This window comes from Nematolebias whitei, chromosome 2, assembly GCF_014905685.2.
Source record: "Nematolebias whitei isolate Nwh7 chromosome 2, NemWhi1, whole genome shotgun sequence".
Lineage (NCBI taxonomy): Eukaryota > Metazoa > Chordata > Actinopteri > Cyprinodontiformes > Rivulidae > Nematolebias > Nematolebias whitei.
The window spans coordinates 55,232,111-55,259,922 of record NC_056499.1 but is presented as its reverse complement, the minus strand read 5'-3'; the positions used below and the strand labels follow the sequence as shown (position 1 = coordinate 55,259,922).

The 27,812-nt window shown below is 45.8% G+C and overlaps 1 protein-coding gene across 1 annotated transcript; it reads left to right on the top strand.

Annotated features, from left to right (window-relative positions):
- On the top strand, positions 1-24,353 carry LOC119430302 (agouti related neuropeptide). The gene is made up of 3 exons (XM_037697745.1): positions 1-139; positions 23,981-24,078; positions 24,162-24,353. The coding sequence occupies exons 1-3, from the start codon at positions 1-3 to the stop codon at positions 24,351-24,353; spliced, it is 429 nt and encodes a 142-aa protein (XP_037553673.1).
- The last annotated feature ends 3,459 nt before the right edge of the window (positions 24,354-27,812 follow it).

Genomic DNA, 27,812 nt, shown 5'->3' with positions numbered 1-27,812 from the left:
ATGGTTGGCGGGTTGTTGTTCTACTGTTGGTCGTTCAGTCTGCTGCGACTCTCTTCTTCCCTAGTTCATGGAAACATCCAACTGGACGAGGGTCCAATTCCAGGACGCCGAACTGATACATCCTACTTGTCTGACATCGGTTGGTTCATCGCCCAATCAGAGTGTTCTGTCCTACACTTTATTCATATTATTTTTAGGACACAGACACATTATGCTGAGATTAAATTTTTGCTAATAATCCTGTTGAATGAATGTCATAAACATGTATTATAATCCATCCATCCATCATCTTTACCTGCTTCTTCCTTTTTGGGTCACAGGGTCACTGGTGCCCATATCCAGCAGTCACTGTGTGAGAGGCAGTGGACACCCTGGACAGGTCTCAGTCCATCACAGGAACACATAGTGACAAATGAGACAAACAACCATCCACTCTCTCTCTCACCTATATACGGATGGCACCATTTTGTGGGTCTTCTCTGTCTGTGCACCCTTGTGTCATTAATCCTGATTGATTTCTCTTTCTGTTCTCAGCTGTTTGTGATCACGTCTTGTCTTGTCTGTGTATTTAAGCCTGTCAGTGAGTCTTGTCCTTTGTCTCGTCATCGTTGGATATTGTCCTGTCCTGCCAGTCTGATCTGTTCCTCGTTCCCTGTTTTTGTGAGTTGCTGCCACATCAGCCTCTTTGATTTATCATTAAAAAGTATTTATTTTTGTAATCCTTGAGTCCTGACTCTTTCCCTGCTCAACTGGGTTCACTCCTGCCCTGACCTGTCTGAAACCCTGACAACCTAGGGACAATTTAGAGTTACCAATCAGCCTAACATGCATGTTTTTGGTCTGTGGGAGGAAACCGGAGTACCTGGAGAAAACCCACGCATGCACGGAGTGAACGTGCAAATTCCATCCAGAAATCCCCTGGTTGGAATTTTAACCAGTTACCTTCTCACTGAGAGGCAGCAGCTCTATCAACTGAGCCACTGTGCTGCATCCTAAACGAAATGTCCCTGTTTTCTCTGGTTGGGAATTAAACCCAGGAGGACCCAAGCTGCAATGTTGTATTTTTGGGACACGAGTCTGAGCACCAGCAATGTGAGGCTTTAAATCCAACCTCCTCCCCACACATGCACTAATGATGTTACATGAGCTTTCTTTTAAGCATGTAATGACTAATTACAGCTAAATGCATTAGAAAACTTGATATCTGAATATACAGCAGCAAGGTAAGAACTACATGAATCAACAACAGTCTACACCTATAAAAAGACCAAAATTTGTATTTATTTTAATTTTGTCAAGAACAAATTCCTGTTTATTTACATGTAGGGCACAAATGTACCAAGACTACTGTAATGGCTTCAACTTCTGGGTTCCCATTTAGAGTCAAATATTTTAATACATGTCTGTTTCAATGTTGATGTGTTCATGCGTGCACATCTGCTCACAGACTCATGTTCATGTTTGTGCTGATGTTCAATGTTTTATGTTATGAGTGCTTAGTGTATATTTAGTTGATGTTTTTCTTAGTTCATATCTTAGATGTTACTGTTTTTCTTATACATTTTATTGTTGGATGTAACTGGGACCCTATGTACATAATTTCGCTCCACCACATGTACCACATGAGGTGCGAATGACAATAAAGAAACTCTGACTCTGACTCTGACTCTGACTCTGATAAATGGTGACTCAGCTTTTACTCTACTTCAAACCCCTTCTGCATGGCTTTGCGCTATTTTAATCATTCATATTTCAAAATATTCAGCTCGACCATCTAAATTGTCCCTAGGTGTGAGTGAGAGAGTGATTTTTTTCTCTCTCTCATTTATCTCTTTATGTCCATGTGATGGACTGGAGACCTGTCCAGGGTGCCCCCCACCGCTCGCACAGTGACTGCTGGATATAGACACCAGTGCTCCCTGCAACCTGAAAAGGAAAAAGAGGGAAAATAATGGATGGATAGATGGATTTAGTAATTTTAATACTTTTTAAATCATTTAACTTTAGTTTTTAAAAATCCACATAGAAATATATGGTAATATATTAGGATCTCTTCAGTTCTTTCATAAACAAATTTTACACTTCATTTACCTTTTAGCTGCTGTTTTGCTATGTTTAGCATTTTCCCATAGCTTTGATACTTTTAGTTTTAAGCACTGTTATGTAAATTTTAGCCTTTAACTACTAGTGGTACTCCAATGCCAGTTTTAGTTTTTCACTACTGTTTTGCTTACTTTAAATTTCAGCAACTTACTGTTGCAATTTTTTAGCTACTGTTTTACTAATTTTACCTTTTAGAGTTCATTTTGCTGGTTTTGGCTTTTAGCTACTAGTTTTCCGTTTTCAGTTTAAAAACAGTTATTTATTCATAGCTTTTAGCTTGTGCCCTGCTTGTTTTAATGTTTGTCCTGTTGTCACCACCACCAGGACTGTGATGTCCTACTCGAATCAGAAACCCTGGCTGAACGCAGAAGTGCGTACCCTGCTGAAAGCCAGGGATGCTGTCTTCAGGTCTGGCGATTCACTGGAACTGAGGAGGGCAAGGATGGTATTAAGTGGGCCAAAGCCACTTAAGCAAGGAAGATCCAGGGACATCTCTCCTCACAAGACCCAAGGAGCATGTGGAGGGGCATTAAGTACATCACAGACTATAAAAGAAGAGGTGCACAATGCCCTAGGGACCCATCACTGCCTGATGCTTTTAACAGGTTATATGTCCACTTTGAAGACCCAAATAGACCACCCATCACCAGACTCACATCACCATATGAAGAGAAGTTTCTCAGCATGACCTCAGCAGAAGAAAGGAGGACCTTCAGGAGGATTAATCCTAATAAAGCAACTGGCCCAAACAAAATCCCAGGGAAGGTACTGAAAAACTGTGCCGATCAGTTCTGCTAGGTGCTGGACAACATATTTAACTCCTCCCTCATCCTGGCAACAGTTCCCACCTGCCTGAAGACCGCCACCATCATCCCAGTTCCTGAGAGCTCTGCAGTGACTAGAATGAATGACTATCGGCCAGTGGCCCTCACCCCGATAGTCACTAACTGCTTTGAAAGACTGATCATGACCCTCATCAGTATGCATACCACAAGAATCGATCAACAGAAGATGCCATCTCCTCTGTGGTCCACACTGCTCTCACCCACCTGGAGCAGAAGGACTCCTACGTCCGTATGCTCTTTGTGACTCCACATCTGCCTTCAACACCATGATTCCCCAGACCCTGATGGACAAACTACTCACACTAGGACTAAGTCCCTCCATTTGCAACTGTGTCCTAGAATTCTTAAGCAACAGGCTGCAGTCCGTGAAGATCCACAGCTCCTCCTCCACCATAACCCTCAGCACTGCTATCCTCAGAAATGTGTGTTGAGCCCTCTCCTGTTCACTCTGCTCATGTATGATTGTGCAGCTACCCATCCAGGCTGTCATATTGTAAAGTTTGCAAATGATACAGCATTGACTGGATGCATCACAAACAATGATGAGTCCAGCTACAGGCAGAAGGTGGAATACCTGGAGAGCTAGTGCAGGAAGAACAACCTTCACATCAATGTGAAGAAGATGAAGGAGACGATTGTGGATTACAGAAGGAGCAAACACATCTATCCCAACCCCCCTGAACATAGGAGGATCTGCGGTGGAAGTGGTCTCCATTTACAGGTAGTTAGGTGTGCACCTGAATGGAAACCTCAGCTGGGGCAACAACACTACAAGCCTGATCAAGAAAGCTCATCAGAGACTCTACTTCCTCAGGCGGCTGAGACAAACTGGACTGGGAAGCTCAGTCCTCACCTCCTTCTACAGGTGTGCAGTGAAGAGCATCCTGTGCTCCAGCATCAACGTGTGGCATGGAGGCTGCACAGCTGCAGAAAGAAAAGCTTTGCAGAGAGTGGTGAAGGCTGCACAGAAGTGTTGGAGTCAGTCTCCCCACCATCACAGATATTTACACCTCCAGATGCAGGAAGAGGGCCACCTGCATCATGAAGGACCCCACTCACCCAGCACACGCACACTTTTTGCCCCGCTCCCCTCAGGCAGGAGGTTGCGAAGCATTAAGTGTAGAACCACTAGACTGAGGAACAGCTTCTACCCTGAGACTGTTAGACTCATGAATCTCTAACCAGGAAAATCACTGTAATGCCACTTTAAATGGAGATTTGTCACTTTATCTGTGCTGCTGATTATCCATGCTGCTGATTTCTAACCTATAAGCTGTTGTCTTCATACCTATCTGCTCACAACAGACTCATGTTAAGGCTGCTGTTTAATATACCATTTTATATTGTATTATTATTGTTTAGAATATATCTTAGATCCTTGTATACTGTTTCTTATTTATACTTTATATTTTTGCTATTTTTCAGTGTAACTGGGACCTTGAGAATACAGTTTTGTTCCACATCATCAGAGTCAAATCTAAAAAGTTAAATCTGGTCCTCTGGACATTCAAAAAAAAAAAAAAAGAAATTGTAGAAACGTTTTGTCTTTCATCCAAAAGACTTCCTCAGTCTGAGGTGCTGTATTCAGCTCAGTCTTATAAATAGCACCTTCTCAGAGTGGATCAACCAGTTTGACGCTGACTGCCAAACCAGCTGCTCATATAATCAAGAAGGACCATCAGCCTATCAATGGATCATTAGCACACTGATGGCTGTTTGCTATTCACAGGGGGCTGAGTGATACTAGCAATAACAGCATTGTAAGAGGGGGACAGTTGAACACGTAGGCCTCCACCCCTGTTTAATGATGGATGGTTTCTTTTCACAAAGATGGCCTCCTTTACTCCTCTCTCAAACCATCGTTCCTCTCTATCCAGGATGTAAATGGACTGTACTTATTTAGTGCCTTTCTATCTTATTTCAAGATACTCAAAGCACTTTTACACTACAATCTGTGTCCTCATTTACCCATTCATACAGCACTCTACATCTCTACAAAGCTAATTGAACAAATCATTCTAATGAGACTAATCAGTGCTTTAGATCACATTCATACACTGATGGGACACACATCAGAGGCTATGAGGGGTTCAGTGTCTTGCCCAGGGACACTTCGGCATGTGACTGCTGGTGGATTCGAACCCCCAACTCTTGCATTGAGGATGACTGCTCTAATCACTCAGCCACAGACGCTGTCTGCTCTGTGGTACAGAGTCCTGATGACTCCTAACTTTTGCTCCAAAGGGTGATGGCAGTCAAAATGCAAATACTGGTCTGTGTGGGTGGGTTTGCGGTACACCTCAGTTTGCAAATGTCCTCTATCAGAGACTGAGACCTCACAGTCCAAGAAAGCCAACCTGCCATTTTTAACAGCTTGTGAACTTGATGTATTTATCCACAGAATTGATGTGATCAGTGAAATGTTGGACTTCCTGAGATTTAATTTTAACCCAGGTGTCGTCAACATACCTGAACCAATGACTTGGTGGTGTCCCTGAAAAGGACGTCAAGGCTCTCTTTTCTACCTCCTCCATGTACAGGTTGGCAACAATAGGAGAAACTGGAGACCCCATAGCACACCCATGTTTCTGCCTATAATATTGCTCCCCATATGTGAAGTAGGTTGACTGCAGGCACAGTTTCAAGAGTTGACACAGTTGTTCTGTGGAAAGCGTGGTCCTGCTGCTCAGAGTGGTGTCTGATTTTAATCTTAAACTGACCACCTCTACTGCATCATCAACAGGAATGCACGTAAAGAGTGATGTGACATCAAAAGAGACCATTGTTTCATCAGTCTCCATGATGACATCCCTCACCTTATCCACAAAGTCCATGTTGTTCTGTATCTGGTGTTCTGAGCTGCCAACTAAAGAGATGAGTACAGACACCAGATATTTGGAAACATTGTAAGTGACAGAGTTAATCATGCTAACAATAGGTCTTAAAGGTACACCTTGTTTGTGGATTTTTGGTAAACCATACAGACTAGGTGTGGCCTCCCCTGGGTACAGTCTGTGGTACAGAATACGGTCAATAGCCTTGTCCTGCTCCAAATTTTTCAGGCAATCTATTAACTTCTTCTTGTAACCACTTCCTGGATCTCTTTTCAGAGGTTCATAAGTGGTTAAGTCACTAAGGAGTGTCATAACTTTCTCATGATAGTCTTTCTGGTTCAAAATCACTGTGCACCTTCCTTTGTCTGCTGGGAGAATGATGATGTTTTTGTCCTTGCTAAGAGTGGTGAGTGCATCCCTCTCCTCTCTACTGATGTTGGAAGGTGGTGGTTTGGCATTGCTGAGGCAGAATGACACTTTGATTCTGAGCTGTTCTGCCTCACACTCTTTAATTTTGTTGTTTTGGATGGCTGACTCAGTGGCTGTGATCATCTCCACCAGAGGAATTCTACTTGGTGCAACACAAAGTTCAGTCCCCTGGCAAGAATCTCTGTCTCCGGCTGGGTGAGCTGTCTGTCAGATAAATTCTTCACCCACTTTTCTGTCTCCCTGACATGTAACTGTCTACTGCAGTGTTGTCTTCCACTGAATGTGTTGTTATTGGAATTGTGATGGTGTTGACAAGTTATCAGTAAGTTAAACTTGCTTTGTTGTTGGGTTTTGGACTTGACATGCTGTGCTAAGCATGCCTGATCTGTACAGTCCATTACTTGCTAAAGTGTGGTCTGATCTAGGCACATTGTTAGCTGTTGTTTAATGCGCTTTTCTTTGGCCTTCAAGGCCTCAATAGTAAAATTGGTCTGTCTCACCCGTTCATTCAGCAGCTGGGTCTGTGCCTTCTGAAGGATCTTGCTTGCCCGGTGCCCGCTGACAGAAGATTTCAGTTCCAGGCTCTTGGGAATGATGCCACTTCGTCTGCATCTCAGGTTGAATCGCAAGTGGTTCCTGTAGTTTGCCCTCGTCTTTGCTGCTTTCTCAAACTCTCTAAAAAGTTTGAGGCAATCTTGGCCAAAGTGGTTCAAAATATCCTGATGCATGCTCAATAATCCAGGTAGAAAAATCTAAAAAGTTAAATCTGGTCCTCTGGACATTAAATTTTATTTTATTTTTTAAATTGTAGAAATGTTTCGTCTTTTATCTGAAAGAGATATAACAACCCGCCCCCACCGCTGCGATAAAAGGGGGATTAATTACATAATGCTAAATACATCACGAGCAGTGTCTGGAGCTGACGGTGCTTAAAACTTATAATGGTTGAGCAGAAAGCATAACCTAGTAAACAGAAAATTATCCACCCCACATGCAAAAAAGCTCTCATAAACAACTAATGATATTGGCCACACAGGCTAACATTTTTTGCCCTTTACACAATTTAAACAATTTAAACAAACAAATCAGCTGTGCACATAATAAACCCGAATGCTTCATTCCCCCCAACATTTACATATCTGCAGACAAAACCCCATTAATCAAAAACCAAGCTGCACCAACTTTTAGTCCGAATGTTCTCTTAGAAGGAAAGTTTGTTTGAAGTGGGATGAGGGAAACGCCCACTCAATCCATCCAGGCGTCGGCGCGCCGAAATAAAAAGAAGCGTTCTCACAAGCATCTCAAGGTCTATTTAGCGTGCCTCCCCTGCAGTCCTGGGTAAGAAAATGTTACTGATCCACCGCATTCCCAACTCGGGGTGATAAATGGTCCACAGGTAGTCCTGGGCAACGGCCTCACGCCAAATCCTCCTCGGCAGGTGCGCACTCCAAGGCAAGAGGGGAGAAACGCCATCACTTCCTCCTCCTTTTAAGTTATCTTCCCCACTGTCACCCCAAAACGTATTTTTACACAAACAAATTTACACAAACAAATAAACAAGTTCAAACGTTCATTCGGAACACAATCATTACCTTACAGGGGACAATAATTAATAATAAATGGTCATATTTGCAGTAGACAATATCATAAAATGAGGAAAAAAATGGATATACATCTAACGCTGTATTAAACGGTCAGTGACCATTATAGACTTCCTCAGTCTGAGGTGCTGTATTCAGCAGCAACAACAACAGTCTGCTGTGGTCTGTTTGTTAAGAAGTCTAGGACCCAGTTGCAAATGGAGGGACTTAGTCCTAGTTAGTATTTTGTCCATCAGGGTTTGGGGGATCGTGGTAATGAAGGCAGACATGAAGTCCTCAAAGAACATACGGACATAGGAGTCCTTCTGGTCCAGGTGGGTGAGAGCAGTACCACATGTATACCTCATGTGTGCCTCATGTGGGCCTCATGTACCACATGGGATGCAAATAATAATAATACTTCATTTATAAAGCCCTTTAAAACAACCACTTCTGCAACAAAGTACTGTACACATAAAATCAAGAAAATGTAAACACATAAAATAAAACATTTGTTAAAATATTAAGATAAATAAAAACAATAAAACATTGAAGAGCAAATTCAGTCTGTGCCTGGGAGTAAAAATGTGTTTTTAAAAGAGTTTTGAAAATGGACATTGAAGGAGCTCGTCTGATGAGGAGAGGGAGATCGTTCCACAGTCTTGGAGCAGCAAAAGAAAAAGCTCTGCCCCCTCTGAGCCTCAGTTTGGACCTTGGCACTTCCACAAGCAGCTGATCAGCTGATCTGAGGCACCAAGCAGGAGAGTATGGGTGAAGCAGCTCAGAGAGGTAGGATGGGGCAAGACCATTTAAACTTTTAAAAACAAATAAAAGAATCTTAAAATGAACTCTAAAATGAACAGGCAGCCAGTGGAGTGAAGCCAGAGTGGGGGTGATGTGCTCCCTCTTTTGAACTCCAGTTAGAAGCCGAGCAGCAGTGTTCTGGACCAACTGGAGACGTCTGAGGGAGGACTGGCTGACTCTGAGGTAAAGAGTGTTACAGTAATCCAGCTGAGATGTGATGAAGGCATGGATTACTGTTTCCAGCTACTGCTGTGTAAGGATGGGCTTTACCTTAGCTAGCTGTATGAGATGATAAAAACTGGCCTTGATCACTGCTCCAATCTGGGAATCTAATTTAAAATCACTGTCCCTTTTAAAACCCAAGTTAGAAACAGTTTTCTTTAAATGTGGTGCCAGAGGGCCCAGATCAACAGGGCAAGGTTCACAGGAGCCTCTAGGACCAAACACCATTTCCATAACTCAGGAGACCCAGAGAGCATGAGACCAAGACAAGCAAGACTCCAAAGGGGTAAAAATGTAAACAGTGTTTATTATTTACAGTGAAAAGGACGACAAACAATTCTCTACTGGAACACTTGAACAGGAGGAGAGGCGTCAGGTTGGAATCCACAGGGGCAACGAGTATATGAGAGATAATCCAATATTTTGTTCTCTTACAGGTTTTGTAGGTTGAGGGGAGATGGTGTTGGTCCATAGAGTCACAGGAAAGGAGTCCAGGCACGTGACTGGAGGGCAAGGAGATCCAGGAGGCACTGGTATCCAGAACAGCAGGTCACGGAGGAGCCCGAGGAGACACAGGTAACTGTAGCACAAAAAGGAGAGAGAGATTAGACAAACTTTACTCTAATCACATCTAGGCCAGAAGCATACCACCATCAAGGAAGTTGAATGCTCCAGCGGAGAGTAGAGCTCGACTGCAGCCTTACGTAGTGCTGGATCCATGATGATGAGATGACCTGCAGGTGTGGTTAATTGCTGGCCATCTTGGATCCAGGAGCTGCAGGAGGTCATACTCTCACAGTACCCCCCCCCCCCCCAAGAATCGCTTCTCGGCAACCTGAAAAAGGCAGAGAGGAGGCTGGGGTCGAGGATGAAGGAGCACAGTATCCATTATCTCTCCTCCGAGCCGTATCCTTCCCAGATGGGTGGGTGGAGGGAGGTCAGTCGGAGGGCAAAGAGGGCTCTCGGAAACTGGCTTCACCTGCGACACGTGGAATGTAGGGTGGATTTTCATGGAGGCAGGCAATTGGAGCCGGACTGCAGAGGGGTTGATGATCCTCTCTTATGGAGAATGGTCCGATGAAACGTGGAGGCATCTTCCTTGGGGTGTCCTTAAGATGGATATCCCTGGTGGATAGCCAAACCTTTTGCCCCGCTTCGTACGTCGGTGCGGAGGAACGGTGGCGATGAGCAAAACGTTTGTTTTGGTTGACTGATCAAAGAAGTGTCATCTTGGGCTGGCGCCAGATCCTTTGACAATGTCGAAAATTATGCTGCACGGAAGGTATGGTGATCTCAGTCTCCTGACTGGGGAACTGAGGAGGGACATATCCTAATAATGTTTCAAATGGAGACATACCTGTCACAGCCAAGGTATGGGTGTTGTGGGCATACTCAACCCAGGCCAGGTGATGACTCCATGCAGAAGGATTGTTTTCTACCATACATCTCAGGGTGGTTTCCAACTCCTGGTTTCATTGCTCTGCTTGTCCATTTGACTGCGGATGATAACTAGAGGTTAAACTTGAGGAGGCCCCCAGGGCCTTACAAAGGTTGCGCCAGACCTGAGAGATAAATTGAGGCCCCTGGTCTGAGACGACATCGGAAGGGATGCTGTGAATTCTGAAGACATGTTGGACCAGTAATTGGGCGGTTTCAAATGCAGATGGAAGCTTGAGTAGTGGAATGAAATGAGCAGCTTTGGATAATCTGTCAATGATGGTGAGTATGACTGTATTATCTTGTGATGGGGGGAGGCCGGTGATGAAGTCCAGTAATATATGTGACCATGGTCTGCTGGGGGTAGGTAATGACTGTAGGAGTCCTGCCGGGGGTTGGTTACCTGGTTTATTTCTAGCACATGTGGAACAGGCAGCTACAAACTCTTTAATATCATGGGCCATGGATGGCCACCAGAAATTTTTTTTGGCTGAAGATAGCATGCATGACACACCAGGGTGACAAGAGTGCTTACTTCTGTGCAGTCATGTTAAAACCTGGGATCGGACAGAAGATGGTACAAACAGGGTTCCCACTGGGCCTGTATCGGGATCAGGTTCTAGTCTCTGGGTTTCACCGACCTCCTTCTCAATAGCCCAGGTCAGGGCTCCCACCACACAGGAGGGAGGAATGATACTTTTTGCGCCTTCGGTTGCTTCCGGAGGAGAGAACTGGCATGAAAGAGCATCTGGTTTAACATTCTTTGAACCTGGGTGGAAAGTTAGGACATAGTTAAACTGGGTAAAGAATAAAGACAGTTGTGCTTGCCTTGGATTTAATTGTTTGGCGTCTCTGAAGTAAGTTAAGTTTTTATGGTCTGTCCATATGAGGAAAGGTGACTCTGTGACCTCTAACCAGTGCCTCCATTCTTCCAATGCTCATTTTACTTCCAGTAGTTCTCCATTGCCCACATCATAATTATTCTCGGCAGGGAGAGTTGTTTTGAGAAGAAGGCACAAGGGTGAATCTTATTGTCGGAGGGAGCTCTTTGGGATAAAACTGTTCCCACCCCTGTCTCTGAGGCATCAACTTCTAGAATAAATTGTCTTTTGGTGTCAGGGTGGCAGAGAGTGGGAGTAGAGGAAAATAAGGCTTTTAACTCACCAAAGGCCGTGTCAGCTTCTGGAGTCCATGTAAATGTCTGTAGAGTAGAGGTCAATTGAGTGAGGGGGGCGGTGATCCTGCTGTAATCTCGGATGAATCGCCTGTAAAAATTAGCAGAACCCAGGAATCGCTGTAGTTGTTTGCGAGTTTCAGGGACGGGCCACTCTACTAATGCTTTGGTCTTCTCTGGATCTGTTCTGTATTGGCCCCCTTTGAATATGAATCCCACAAATGAAACTGTTTTGACATGAAACTCACTTTTCTAATTTAACAAAAAGCTGATTTTCATAGTTTCTAGAGGACTAATCTGACTTGGTGAATGTGCTGTTCCATATCCTGGGGAAAAAAATCAGTATGTCGTTGAGATAGACGAAAACAAAGTCATTTATGAAATCTGTGAGTACATCGTTTACTAGGGCTTGGAAAACTGCCGGGGTGTTAGTTAAACCGAATGACATAACCAGATATTCGAAGTGACCTTGGGATGTTCGAAAAGCAGTCTTCCATTCGTCACCTTCTTTAATCCTCACCAGATGATACACATTGTGTAAGTTGAACTTGATGAATATGGAGGTGGAATGAAGTTGCTCATGGATGGAGTCAATGGGGGTAATGGATATTTATTTTTAATTGTGATGACGTTAAGTCCTCAGTAATCGATGCACAGTCGTAAGGTCTTATCTTTTTTCGAAACAAAGAAGAATCCTGCCCCTACTGGTGACGTGGAGGGGCGGATGATACCAGAATCTAACGATTTGTCTATATATTTCTTCATGGCCTCCCTTTCTGGACCTGACAGGTTGTACAATCGACTAGATGGCAAAGTGGACCCCGGGAGGAGGTCGATAGCGCAATCGTAAGGTTGATGGGGAGGTAAGGATAATGCTCTGTTTACGAAATACCGGGGCCAAATCGCAGTATTCGGGAGGTATATCAGTAATATTTACTTTGTCAAGGGGTGCACAGGTCTTAATCTGACTGGAGACAGCTGTTCGTAGGCAGTTCTGAAGACAGGTGTCGCTCCATCCCTCAATTCTCCTTTGGGACCAATTTATCCTGGGGTTATGTTTATGGAGCCAGGGGAACCCGAGAATTAGTTGGGTTTCGGGTGAATCGAATATAAAAAAATCACTGACCTCATTATGATTTCCTGAGGAGATCAGGTATACCCCACCGTCTTGTGCTGAATCTGTGTGAGTTTCTGTCCAGTGATTCCAGCTACCGCCAGTGGGTGTTGTAAGGCCTGAGAGGGAATAAAGTGCTTTGAGATAAGATCACTGTTTATTAAATTCTGTTCTGCGCCGGAGTCTATTAATGCAGTGACAGGCAAACGATCTTGATTAATGTGGATGACCGTGGACAAAGTTAAGCAGTACGTAGACAGAAGGGATGATGTTCCCACCGGTATTCTCCCTTCTACTGGTGGGAGTTCTCATTTCCCTGAAATGGACAGCAAGTGATAACATGACCTTGTCTCCCACAATAAATACAAGCATTGTTGCTCACCCATCTTCGTCTTTCTTCAGTTGTGAGCTGAGTCCTATCTACTTGCATTGGCTCTGGTTCTGAGTCCACAGCAGGCGGTGGAGTGACAGGTGTATGCTGGGGTTCTAATGGCATAGGCTTTTGGGAAACATAGTTCTCATACCTGGGCTTGTAGGCTGCACGGTTTGCCACATTGGTGAAGAACCCAGAAGCGTGGTGCATCTGGGGATTGTAGTCCTTCTCTCGTTGTCTCTCCCGGAAGCATTTGTCGAAGCAAATGGCGACCAAAATCAATTCGTCCAGATCCTTGGGCTCATCGTGTGAGGCCAATTGGTCCTTAATTTCATCTGACAGAGTTAAAAAATTTTTCAAACAATGATGTCTCACCCCAGCCGGTTCGAGCGGCAATGGTATGGAATTCGAGGGCGTGTCGAGACACCGATTTGCGTCCCTGACGTAACCCTAGCAGACACTTTATGGCCTTTGAAATCTGTAGGGGGTGATTAAAAACTTTCGTAAGCTCCTTTAAAAAGGTGTCAAAACTTAAAGAATCAGTATCATGAGTTGACATAAAGGATTCTGCCCAACTGAGAGCCTCATCTTTATGTTGGCTGATAGTGTAAGTAATTTTAGAGTCATTTGAAGCGTATAATCAGGGAGGTTTACAAAAAGCAAGCTTAGACTGAAGTAAAAAAAACCTCCAAAATGATCAGGATTACCTAAGAAACAGGCAGACGGCTTGGAATTGATCTCTGGGGTTTCTGTCGAAGTTACGTCTGAGGTGGAAACAATGGGGCTAGGACTGGCCTGAGCAGGAGAGGTAGCCGGGAAGGTCGAGGAAAACTTTTTATTTAATGAGAACAACATACCTCCGGTTTCTGTCATGTTGGCATGTCTCCTGTTGTGAAAGGATCCTCTCTAGGGTAGACTCGAGGGTGTCGATTCATTTGATCTGAGAAGGGAGAAAAACCTGCTTGTCCCCGGTCTCATTCTGGGTTTGTTGTTTTGTCTGGAGCATTTCTGTCATAACTCAGGAGACCCAGAGAGCACGAGACCAAGACAAGCAAGACTCCAAAGGGGTAAAAATGTAAACAGTGTTTATTATTTACAGTGTGTAGTGAACCAGATGACCTCAAATATACCAGATGGACAGAGACTGTTATTTTCATTGATCTGAATAAGTCTGAACCATCTGATGAACTTTCTTTCTTGAATTAATCAAGCAGAAAAGACAATCCTCTATAATCATTACTGTCTTACAAATGTTTTGATAATCAAATTGTGTTAGTTCACTCAATGCTTTACAGGTTGAAAAGAACTACTAATTTTTATTTTACATAAACAGTAAGTAATGATTTTTGTTCCTCATTCAGAGAAGAAATCACCTGAATATGCCTTTCTTGATTTTCTGTCTGAAATGAGCAAGCTGTCGTAAGTATGTTAAAGGTTGGTTTTCGGTCAACTAAAATGTTTACCGAGAAAAATGTCATGTTTTACTATTTGAAAAGATTACAAAGTGTGAGACTCCACGAAGTCTGCTGTTGCTGCAATAATCTTTTCTGTATGTTGTAAACAATCCTTGACTTATGATAACATCTTACGTCACAAATCCACTCCTCTTTCTGGTCCTTCCACGAATCAGAAAGCTCTAAATTGAACAGGAAGTCGACCCAAATAAAATGTGGCAACTTCTCAGTTCATAGTTTGAGAGTTCATGGAAGAGTGAGAGTCCAACAGAAAAAGATTCCATGGAGAATGGAAAAGTTCTGAAGGAGTTCAGAAGAGAACTAGAGTTATGAAGAGTTTTGGAGTTGCCGAGAATCCAGGGACGTTTGGGATTATAATTCTGTTTTGAGCTAACCACGCACGACTCTCCGAGGATTTTTAGCTGTTCTTAACGGAGGCGCTGAAACAGTCTGAAGGACTCTTACTGAGCTGATCTATCGTCAAACCAGGTAAAGATTTCCTCTTCGACTCAAGTGTACCGTGGACGGGCTGAGGATCTGACGAAGCGTGCAATTTCTGGTTAAACAGATTAAACTTCCCTCACACAGTTCTCTGTAAGATAATCTCCTTTCACTCTAAAACCCACCTCTCTCTCTCATAAATCAGTACAGATATTTTAGAAATATCTTAAGCAAAGTCCTCAAATCACCGCCGAGTGATTTGAAGTTCATTTTCTGTGAAACTGTCTGTTATTATTTTCATATTTTTGCCAAATTAATGTAAATGTTTGATGTTAAACTTTGATTCTGAAAATAAATGATTCCATTCATTTGATGGGTCAAAGATAAATAACGTCTCTCGTTACATTTCTGTTAAATTCAATGCACGGCATTTACAGTCAGAAAAATGAAGAACTCGTGAATATTGTATGCATATATAATTCATATATTTGTCATACAACAAGTGACACGTACCTCACGTGACTCACTACAAGTGCAAAGGACAACAAGTGATTGTCTACTGGAACCCTGGAACAGGAGGAGAGGCATCAGGTTGGTATCCACAGGGGCAATGAGTATATGAGTGATAATCCGATATTTTGTTCTCTTACAAGTTTGTATGTGGAGGGGAGATAGTGTTGGTCCGTAGAATCATAGGAAAGGAGTCCAGGCAAGTGACTGGAGGGCAAGGAGATCCAGGAGGCACTGGTATCCAGAACAGCAGGTCACGGAGGAGCACGAAGAGACACAGGTAACTGTAGCACAAAAGGAGAGAGAGATTAGACAAACTTTTCTCTTATCACAATTAGGCCAGAAACATACTACCATCAAGGAAGTTGAATGCTTCAGTGGAGAGTAGAGCTCGACTGCAGCTTTAAGTAGTGCTGGATCCATGATGATGAGATGACCTGCAGGTGTGGTTAATTGGTGGCCATCTTCGATCCAGGAGCTGCAGGAGGTCTTACTCTCACAACCATCACTTCTGTTTTCTTTTCATTGAAATTTAAGAAGTTTAAAGACATCCGTGCTTTAATGTCTTCAAGACACAACAGAAGTGGCCTAATTGAGGAGGCATCTTTATTTTTTAATGGCATATAGATTTGACTATCGTCAGCATAAGAGTGATAAAAGATCCCATGTTTTCTAAGGATTGATCCCAATGGAAGCAAGTAAAGGGAGTAAAGCAGGGGACCTAAAATAGAGCCCCATGGAACCCCAAAACACAGAGGAGCAGTGGAGGATTCAGAACCAGCTCTGTTGACACACATGGTTCTGTCTGCCAGAAATGATCTAAACCAGATCAGTGCAGTACCACAGATACACACTGCAGTAAGCATGATATTACAATGTTGTGGTCCACTGTATCAAAGGCAGCATTTAAGTCGAGCAGGAGAAGAACCACATGTTCACCAGAATCATTGGCCATGAGAACATCTTTAGCTCTGTCTAAAGCTGATTCTGTGTTGTGCCAAGTTTTGAAGCCAGACTGAAAAACCTTTCAGCACCTATTGTGCTCATCCTAAAAACATTTTACCTGTGAATATACAAATTTTTCCTTTTTTTTTCTAAATGAAAGGCATCTTGGAGATGGGCCTAAAATTAGCCAAGGCAGTTTGGTCTAGTCTAGGCTTTTTAAGAAGGGGCTGCACCCCAGCATGTTTAAAAATTACCGGGACAACACCTGAGGACAGACTGCTATTGATAACAGCAAGGATCACCTGCCTGATGCTGGAAAAAAAACTATTTTAAAAAACAAGGGGGTACAAGGTCATGAGGAGAACCTGATGGCTTAATATTGCCAACCACATCCTCTAAAAGGGTCAGAGTCACTGGTTCAAATCTATCAAACACAGCCAGACAGGGGACCAAGCAGGAGGGGTCAAAAGCTGGGGCTGAAATAAGGGCCCTTGTGCTTCATCTGGTAGCGGGCTGACTGCGGTTTGTGGGGGGTCCTGGCGGTCCTCATGTGTGTAGGCTGCTGGTACTGCTTCTGGCGGCCCTCGGGGCTCTGTCCCTCTCTGGTCTGGAGCTCAGCGGGCCTGGCGGTCGGTCCAGATGGAGAGGTGTCTTGGCCTCAATCCCTGGGTGGACCTTGGGGAGCTGGGGGGGTGGGGGCTGTTGGGTCAGTGGGGGAGCTGACTCCCTGTGGGAGCATTTGCTCTCACAGTTATTTCTTCCCATCCCTCACCATGCACCTCCACCCTCTTCATTTCAATTCCATACATTTAGGGTTGTTTGGGCTCGGGTGTGCTGCAACAATTTTACATCTTTGTTGACCATAGCCACCTGGGACTCAGTTTTATTGTACGCCTTAGACATTCATTCATAACATCCTCATGACATTCACATATAGGAACTTGAGGTGGGCACATGGCTATGGGTGGTGGGATGACCTTACTCTCACCCCCTGTGCCTGTGCTCACTTACAACGGTTGCATTTAGACACTAGGGTTTGGATAGAGTTGGGGTGGAGGGGAAACTGGCATCATGCCAGCCTTTGCTCCTTCTTCTTTCCTTTTTAATGGCACTATACAACAACACACATCAACAGCACATCTAGGGGCGGGGGTGTATGTGTCGGGGTCTTATTTTTTTATTTTATTTTTTTCCTCCCCCCAGTTCCCTGACTGCCATTCCGGGGGTGGGGTCCGGGAGAAGGGCAGGCCGTCGGGTGTTGACCAGGACTATGTGGGGGTTCGGGGTCTGGGGGGTTGCCGTGGGCGGTGCTGGCGCTGTGCTATCCCTGGGGTTGTTTGGACCCCCTGAGCTTGGCTCTTGGGTGCCATGGTTGGCCCGCTGGCCGGGGTGGCTGCCGGGGCCTGGCGGTCAGTCGGCTGGGGGCGCGTGCTTGGTTGTTGGCGGTGTGTGGGGGTGGTCAGTGGCGTGTCCTCTTCATGGTGGGGGGGTCTCCTGTCGGCTGGGCATGGCCTAGGCCGGGTCTGGGGTATTGGCTCTTCTCCGCTCGAGAATGAATGGGTTTACCTCCTGGGTTTGGGCATGGGCTGCCCCCTGTAGAGGGCGGGTACATGTCTTGGACCTGGGGGGTATAGAGTGCGTATTGAGAATAAGAATGAAATGTATCGTTATTGTATGTCTTTGAGTGAGTGAATGTGAGAATGAGGTTGGAATTGTGTGATTGTGTCTGTTTATGAATGGGTATTTGTTAGGCCGAGACTCGGACTGCCCCCTCTTTGATACAACTGGGGGTGCTTGGCATCGCGCCCCTATCGCGCGGCCCCCTGGTGGGGTGTGCCCTTGCCTGCCGGCGCGCTTGGGGCCCTTGGTGTCGGGGGCTGGGCGCTTGGGCGTGTGTCGGCTCGGCCTGGTGTCTGCCTGGTGGGGCTCGGGTCCTCTGGCCCTGTCGGGCCTTGGCCTGGGTGGTGTGAGTCCTCGGTGCCTGGGCCTCGGTGCCCAGACCTGGACCTACATCGGTGCGGCGGGTTCCGACGGAGGCCTATGAGTTTGTCGCTGTTGGCCCCGGGGGGTCACTATATGTGGTCGCTGGTGGGGATCTTCCGGTTCTCCCCTGTGGTCCGTTCTGGGGGCTGGGTGAGTGGTTCATCCTGTGTGGGTGGCCCTGGGGGCTCCGCGGTCGGGGTCCCTCCTGGGGTCTTGGGCTCTGGTCCCCCCTTTTTCGTCTGCCTCTGGTCTTGGGGGTCGGGTCTCTGCTGCTTCACAGTTACTATTAAATGTTCTATTAGAGAAGCCTTATACACTTATGCATGCTCACAACCACACACAAATAGAAGCAGGGATGCTTATGTAGGCTTTATATGTAGATATATAGATATGTATATGAATGTATATTCATGTGTATGTACGTATGTATATATAGGCGTAGGTATGGGTATATATATTTATGGAAACTTACTACAAAGCCATGAATATTTTAAGTTCTTTATACATATGTATTTTGTTGCTGTGTTTTGTCATGTTCTTTGCAGGTGAACAGACAGTGGCCGGGTGTTTTGCCGTGTGCTCTCTTTGTGTATATTTCTTATATTTTGGAGTCTTACTTTGTCTTTTCTTTCTTTCTATCCTATAAAAAAAAAAAGAAATAAGGGCCCTTGTGGTAACATCTTTATTTATAAAAACTACAGGAAGTTATTACAGAGTTCAGTTGAGGCTTCCAGGCAGACAAGTTGTGGGGCCTTCAGGACAGAGTCAATAGTTTTAAAAAGGACATGTGGATTATTATGATTGAGCATAATAATGTCTGACAAATGTTGTTTTTTGGCCTCTTGGACAGTATTCTGGTATTGTCGTCAACAGTTCTTTAAAATGTGAAATGAAACCTCCAGTTTATACTTTTTCCATCTCCGTTCAGCTGTATGGCACTCCTGTCTGGCTGCAAGAGTTTTGCATTAAACCAGGGTTCAAGTCCGGCTTTAGGCCGCACCGGTTTAGATGGAGCCACAGAGTTCAGAATGGTTTGACAGGAGGAGTCAAACCAGGAGCCCAGCTGTTCAGTGTCAGTAACTGAGTCAGGGGGAGCACATAGCTGTTCAAAGGCAGCAGAACCAGCAGTGGAAGGGTTAAAAACTCTACGTAGCTGGGCAGGAATGTAGGATTTAACTGGAGCACAGGAAAAACCAACATCAAATAAAACAGGACTATGATCAGAAATCACATTATCATATAGTTCCAAGTCAGTCACAGACAAGCCATGAGAGAGAACCAGGTCTAACGTGTCCATGTTCATGCGTGGGATCAGCCACCCACTGAACCAGGTTAAAAGAGTCAGTGAGGCTGAGAAAGTCTTTCACCAGCGGTTTCTCTGGACAACATACATGTATGTATGTTAAAATCCCCAACAATAAGATCTCGATCATAGTTTGTCATTATTCTGGTCAGGAAATCAGAAACATAATTCAAAACGTCCTTATTATATTTACAGGGGCGGTAGATGACAGTGCACAACACCGGGTCTGGGTGACTCACCTCAAATAGTCACCTCGAAGCTGGAGAGTGAAGACGGTTTAGCGCACTGTTTGCATTTAAAGTTGTTTTTATAAATCACTATCGTTCCTCCTCCACGGCCTGACATCCGAGGGAAGCTTAGATAAGAACAGCCATCCGATAGAAGTTCTACAAAAACACTGGAGTCATCAGCCTCAACCCAGGTCTCTGTGACGCAGAGGAAATCCAAATGACGGGAACTGAAACCCCCCCTGGGTCTCTGAGAAATGGATGTAGAATGAGCCAGACAGAACTTTAGTTTCACCAGCTGTCCTCCATGTTTACCATGGTAACGACAACGTTTCTGCCGGGGGGGGGGGGGGGGCAGCGCAGGTGCCTGGAGGAGATGAGCTGGGACTCCTGACAGGAGCGGGGATAAAGTTTTCTGTCCACCATAATCAAATGAACTGAGCTTGCCAATGGCATGTTGAAGATCCAAGAGGGACTGATGATTGTACACAAGCACAGATTTAGTGCTAAGCACAAAACAGAGGGGAAAAGAAAACCAGACCAAGAGCGACAGACAGGCACTGGCACCATCTTGACATGTGATGACAATAAAGAACCTTGAACCTTGAAGGATTCAGCTTTCAGTCTGATCTTTTTAGCTTCTGTAGCAGTGTCCTGATGCTGCTAAATAATCCACGTAAATTTAACAACGTGGAGTCAGGTCCTTTGGACAGGGTCTTCTTTGTTGAACAACAATTAACTCAACTTTGTTAGACTTCTGTGGCAGTCATCAATCACTTTTGCAGAAAATACATGTTTTCTCCATCCATCCATCCATTATCTTCCGATTCTCCGGGTTGGGTCGCAGGGGTAGCAGCCTAAGTAGGGAGGCCCAGACTTCCCTCTCCCAGCCACTTGGGCCAGCTCTTACGGGGGAATCCCGAGGCGTTCCCAGGCCAGCCGAGAAACATAGTCCCTCAAGCGTGTCCTAGGTCTTCTTCTGGGCCTCCTCCCGGTGGGACGTGTCCGGAACACCTCACCAGGGAGGCGTCCAGGAGGCATCCTAAACAGATGCCCAAGCCACCTCAACTGGCTCCTCTCAATGTGAAGAAGCAGTGGCTCTACTCTGAGTCCCTCCCAGATGATCGAGCTTCTCACCCTATCTCTATAAGGGAGAGTCCAGACACCCTGTGGAGAAAACTCATTTTGGCCGCTTGTATCCGAGATCTCATTCTTTCGGTCACAACCCAAAGCTCGTGACCATAGATGAGGGTAGGAACGTAGATCGATCGGTAAATTGAGAGCTTTGCCTTTTGACTCAGCTCTCTCTTCACCACGACAGACCTGTACAGCGCCTGCTTCACTGCAGATGTTGCACCTATCCGCCTATCGAGCTCACGCTCCATTTTTCTCTCATTTGTGAACAAGACCCAAAAATACTTGAACTCCTCCACTTGGGGTAGGACCTCCTCCCTAACCCAGAGAGGGCACTCTACGCTTTTCCGGCTCAAGACCATGGCCTCGGATTTGGAGGAACTGATCTTCATCCAGGCCGTGTCGCATTTGGCTGTGAACCGCTCCAGCAAAAGCTGTAGATCACGATCTGATGAAGCCAATAAGACCACATCATCTGCAAAAAGCAGAGACCCAATACTAAGGCCACCAAAACGGATCCCCTCAACACCATGGCTGCGCCTAGAAATTCTGTCCATAAAAGTTATGAACAGAATCGGTGACAAAGGGCAACCTTGGTGGAGTGCAACTCTCACCGGGAACAAGCCCGACTTACTGCCAGCGATACGGACCAGGCTCTGACACCGGTCATACAGGGACCTAACAGCCCGTATCAAAGGGCCCGGTACCCCATACTCCCAGAGTATCCCCCACAGGGTTCCCCGAGGGACGCGGTCGAACGCCTTCTCCAAGTCCACAAAGCACTTGTAGACCGGTTGGGCAAACTCCCACGCACCCTCTAGGACCCTGCTGAGAGTGTAGAGCTGGTCCAGTGTTCCACGGCCAGGACGAAAACCACACTGCTCCTCCTGAATCCGAGGTTCGACTATCCGATGGACCCTCCTCTCCAGAACCCCCGAATAGACCTTACCAGGGAGGCTTAAGAGTGTGATTCCCCTGTAGTTGGAACACACTCTACGGTCCCCCTTTTTGAATAGGGGGACCGTAGAGTGTGCCAATCCAGGGGAACTTCCCCCGATGTCCACGCAATATTGCAGACTCACGTAAGTCAACACAACCCTGCAACATCCAGAGCCTTAAGGAACTCCGGGCGAATCTCATCCACCCCTGGGGCCCTGCCACTGAGGAGCTTTTTAACCACGTTGGTGACCTCAGCACCAGAGATTGGAGGGTCTGACCCAGAGTTCCCAGGCTCCGCTTCCTCAGTGGAAGACGTGCCAGTGGGATTGAGGAGGTCTTCAAAGTATTCCGCCCACGACCCACAACATCCCGAGTTGTGGTCAGCAGCACACCACTCCTACTATAAACAGTGTTGGTGGCGTACCGCTTCCCCCCCCCGAGACGCCGTCTGGTGGATCAGAATTGCCTCTAAGCCGTGCTGAAGTCATTCTCCATGGCCTCTCCGAACTCCTCCCATGCCCGAGTTTTTGCCTCAGCGACCACCCGAGCCGCATGTCGCTTGGACTGCCGGTACCCATCAGCTGCTCCTGGGGTCCCACAGGCCAAAAATGTCCGATAGGACTCCTTCAGCCTGACAGCATCCCTCACCGACAGTGTCCACCATCGGGTTCGAGAGTTGCCGCCGCAACAGGCACCGACAACCTTGCGGCCGCAGCTCTGGTAAGCCGCCTCGACAATAGAGGCACGAAACATGGTCCACTCAGACTCAATGTCCACCACCTCCCTCGGAACATGTTTGAAGTTCTCCCAGAGGTGGGAGTTTAAACTCCTTCTCACAGGAGACTCTGCCAGATGTTCCCAGCAAACCCTCACAAAACGTTTGGGTCTGCCAGGTCTGACTGGCATCCTCCCCCACCATCGGAGCCAACTCACCACCAGGTAGTGATCAGTGGACAGCTCCACCCCTCTCTTCACCCGAGTGTCCAAGACATGTGGCCGCAGATCAGTTGAGACGATGACAAAGTCGATCATTGAACTGCCGCCTAGGGTGTCCTGTTGCCAAGAGCACATATGGACACCCTTATGCTTGAACAAGGTGTTCGTTATTGACAATCCATGACAAGCACAGAAGTCCAACAACAGAACACCACTCGGGTTCAGATCAGGGGGGCAGTTCCTCCCAACCACACCCCTCCAGGTCTCACTGTCATTGCCCACATGAGCATTGAAGTCCCCCAGCTGAACAAAGGAGTCCCCAGGAGGTGCACTTTCCAGTACCCCCTCCAAGGACTACAAAAAGGGTGGATAATCTGAACTGCCGTTTGGTGCATAAGCACAAATGACAGTCAGAACCTGTCCCCCCACACGTAGGCGGAGGGAGGCCACCCTCTCATTCAGCGGGCTGAACCCCAACACACAGGCACCAAGTTTGGGGGCAATAAGTATGCCCACTCCTGATCGGCACCTCTCACCAGGGGCAACTCCATAGTGGAAGAGTGTCCAGCCCCTCTCAAGGAAACTGGTTCCAGAGCCAGAGCCATGCGTCGAGGTGAGTCCGACTATTTCTAGCCGGAACCTCTCAGCCTCACACACCAGCTCAGGCTCCTTCCCCACCAGTGAGGTGACATTCCATGTCCCAATGGCCAGCTTCTGTAGCCGAGGATCAGACCGCCAGGGTCCCCGCCCTCGGCCACCACCCATCCCACATTACACCCGACCCCTTTGGCCCCTCCCACAGGTGGTGAGCCCATGGGAAGGGGGACCCACGTCTCCTCTTCGGGCTGTGCCCGGCCGAGCTCCATGGGTAAAAGCCTGGCCACCAGGTGCTCGCCCGCGTGCCCCACCTCCAGGCCTGGCTCCACAGTGGGGACCCGGTGACCCATGTCCGTGCAAGGGAACATTAAGTCCATTTATTTTTCTCTTCATCGGGGTGTTTGGGCTGCACTTTGTCTGGTCCCTCACCTAGGACCTGTCTGCCATGGGTGACCCTACTAGGGGCATAAAGCCCCTGACAGCATAGCTCCTAGGATCATTGGGACACTCAAATCCCTCCACCACAGTAAGGTGGCAGCCCAGGGAGGGGGACATGTTTTCTGATTGTTTAAACTATTTTCTGCTGTTTTCTGCAGAGAGAAGCCACATCCCCAGCTCTGTGCAAGACCCTGCCCTCCTACCTGTAGACTTAGAGGAAGATGGTTTCCTGTTGGAGGCGGGTGCCAATAGTGAGGTGCTGGACTTTTCACAGGTGTTGGTCTACAGGTTGCTGTGAACCTGTCCTCTCACTCCGCCTGTTTCTCTTGCTCCCTGCAGGATCCGTCTGGGGTGTTGCAGCTGCAGGGTCGTGCTGTGCGCTCACCTCGCCGCTGCATCCCTCATCAGCAGTTCTGTTTGGGCTACTCGCTGCCCTGCTGCGACCCCTGCGACACCTGCTACTGCCGCTTCTACAATGCTATCTGCTACTGCCGTCCAGTTGGCCATACCTGCCCACCCAGGCGCACCTGAAGATGCACCTGAAGAGAGCCTGCCGTGAAGAAACCTGCAGACTTGTTTGTGCTTTAAATGTGTATTTGACTAAATGTGTTTTTGTGAAATAAACAGCTGAAAATGTCTGTCCAGCTATTTTCTTTCCTAACTTTTTCCTACAGGACAAACTGATGTGTCCAGTAGTCATTGTGTGTGTGGTGGTCAACTACGGTGAAGTTAGTTTTAGGTTGGATATTATTGGATACTCCCGCTCCAGATTCAGCAGTATCTTCCTCTCGTTCGACTTGATGCCGGCAGTCTGATTTCAGTCAGCTGCCTTCAGTCTGCCCCCTCCTCTGAGACGTAGTTGGCTTAGACACAGTCAATAACTTTCTGAATCTTGAGAAACCAAAAATAATAGCTTTCATGTCGTGACCTACTGAGACAATACTAATATCAAAATCAAACAAAGTAAGTCAGGTCCTCTAGACGGATTCTTATTTGAAATGTTTCATCTTTTATCCAAAAGACTTCTTCAGTCTGAGGAGCTGCAACAAACTCAGTCTTATAAATAACACCTTCTCATAGTGTATCAGCCAGAACCAGCTGATCACACGTATAAAGTAGGATCATCCAGGTGGATGATCCTACTTTATACTTTATACGTAAAGCATAACAGATGGTCGTTAATGCTCTACTATTCACAGAGGCCTGAGTGATACTAGCGATAACAGCATTGTAAGAGGGGGACCGTTGGACACGGAGGCCTCCACCCCTGTATACTGATCAGTGGTGGCTCCTCGGTAGGGGGCGCTAGGGTGCTGCCCCTATTTGGAACTCACTATTCACCATTTTACATTGAAGATAAAAAAAAAAGAAAAGAAAGAATAATATAAAAATATTTCAACATATATGTATATATGTTTTTAGTTGTGTAGGATAAATATTTTATAGGTAATGATGAGTTACGTTGTTTGTTTCTAAAAAGGTTGTCTGATTGGTGATGTATTTCCAGGCCCTGGGGGTGCATGAATCTAATCCATAGACTCGTTAAAAATGGCACATGTGCAGTTATTCTGCTTTGTTACAAGAGATAAGAAGATTCTGGGCGCAGATATTGCCGCCCGGGGGCATGTCGAATGTGAGCTGTACCCATCAGTATCGATCGTGTACTTTCAGTTCTGGTACAGTTTTTTTTTTTTTTGGTCCAGGAACATATCGTGCTGCAGTGACACTCCATATTGTGCTGCAGTGACACTCACAACCAGTCTGGCTGCAGGTACGCTTTAAGCCAGAGGTCACTCAGTCGGTTCGGATTCGGACAGAGTGATGGTTCTGTCCGATGGTTCTGACCTGACAGAACACCAGACCGGAGCTGAGTCATGTGCCGGCTGCTCATGGCTGTGTTGTGTGGCTGCACTCTGCTGTTGTTTCTACAACTTGGCAAGATCTACAATTAGAGAAATTTGAAAGTTTTCAACTGTCTACTCGACGGTAAGTTGCCTTTTTGTTTTAAAATACTGTTGGGCACATTAGTAGCTGTAACTGCAATCTAGTGGTGGGATACTGTTACTTCGCAGGTAATATAATCGGCATGCATTATGGAAAATGTAGTTTGTTGTCAGTGCACCCTTTTGACTTACTGAATATACGACAATCAGACCTTTTAAGCTATCTTGGGCCACATAAAATGACGTGGTGGGCCACATCTGGCCCGCGGGCCTTGAGTTTGACACGTGCCACGTGCCAACTGCTGATTTGGCTAGCATGTACCCTGATCAATATGAACTTCCCAACCATGTATTTATTTATTACGCTAATAAAGTCATTCAGTAAGTAAGCCGAATAAAAGGCCATACCTTAAATAATTAAAGGACATCTTTGGTTGAATTTATTTGAACTATTTTAAGTTATTTTTGTTACTTTTTGACAAACCGATCCAGCGGCAGTGGTGGTTTTACTGTTTAGTACTGGCTCGGTTTGAGTTAAATTATACTGCTCATAGCACTGAAACGGCTCTGATACGGGTCACAAATGACCTGTTGATCACTGCTGACCGTGGTTCCTCTTCTCTCCTTATTCTTCTCAACCTTTCGGCAGCCTTGGACACGGTGGATCATTACATCCTGCTCCACCGTTTACAGCATTTTGCAGGGCTCACTGGCACTGCCCTGGTGTGGTTCCGATCATACCTGACGGACAGAACAGAGTTTGTCTCCATTGGGCGTGCCAAGTCATTGAGCCATCCTGTTTCTTGTGGTGTGCCCCAAAAATCAGTCCTGGGACTCCTTCTTTTCAACTTGTACATGGTACCACTTGGGTGTATTATCAGCAGCTACGGGGTCTCATTCCATTGCTATGCTGATGATACTCAGCTGTATCTTAAGCTTAAGTAATGTGTCTGAGACCCCATCTACATCATCTTCAGCTTCTCCATTTTCTCCACTTTCTTCTCTTTCCACACTCACAGCTTGTCTGGAGGAGATAAAGGCATGGATGCAGCAACATTTCCTTCACCTTAACAATTCAAAAATAGAAGCAATTCAAATTGGTATTTCACACCAAATTCAACAACAAAAAAATCCTCAGTATCACTTTCTCTGGCCAGAACATTTCTCTTTCCAGTACAGTCACCAATCGGTGTTATTTTTGATCCACAACTCAACTTTGAAAGCCATATAAAGCATATCTGTAAAACTTATTTTATTCATCTTCGAAATATTGCAAAGCTTCAGTCTACACTGTCCTTCACCGATGCAGAAATGCTTGTCCATGCCTTTGTCTCCTCCAGAGTGGACTACTGCAATGCACTTCTCATTGGGATTCCTGGCAAGAACATACAGAAACTACAGTATGTCCAGAACAGCGCTGCCAAGGTCCTGATGAGAGTGTGTAAGCATGAGCATATCATCCCTGTACTTCCTGTCTCTGCCCAGATCACTTACAAAATGTATCTGCTCACCTTCCAATGCTTGTACGGTAATGAGCCATCTCATTTAAAAGAACTTCTCACCGCTCTTTGTCCTTCACGCACTTTCTGCTCTTCCAACACTCATCTTCTTCTCACTCCCAGGTCTCGGTCCCGCACAACAGGAGACCAGGCTTTCTCCTGCGCTGCCCCTCGGCTGTGGAATGCCCTGCCTTCATATCTGAGGGCCCCACAGACAGTGACATGTTTTAAAAAAGGTCTTAAAACCTTTCTTTTTACCCAGTTTTTTAATTGATTGCATTGTACTTTTGTTTTTTATTCTCCCATAGTTCTTATTTGAGCATTTTATCTACATTTTGTGCATTTTAAGTTTTTGATGTGTTCTTTCTGAGGCATTAACCTCCTGGTTGTTCCTTCTATCTGTTGCTTTGATGGTTGCTTTTTATCCTGATGTTATCTGATTTTCACTCACTGTAGCACTTTGAGATCCATTGTGAATGTAAAGTGCATTATAAATAAAAGTTATTATTATTATTATTATTATTATTATTATTATTATTATTATTATT

Bases quoted from the DNA above. Each gene is read 5' to 3' on its own strand.
- LOC119430302 (XM_037697745.1), top strand. From the start codon at position 1: ATGGTTGGCGGGTTGTTGTTCTACTGTTGGTCGTTCAGTCTGCTGCGA. The intron at 140-23,980 runs GTTGGTTCATCG...TGTTTTCTGCAG, and splicing joins ATCCTACTTGTCTGACATCG to AGAGAAGCCACATCCCCAGC. The intron at 24,079-24,161 runs GTGCTGGACTTT...TGCTCCCTGCAG, and splicing joins AGGCGGGTGCCAATAGTGAG to GATCCGTCTGGGGTGTTGCA.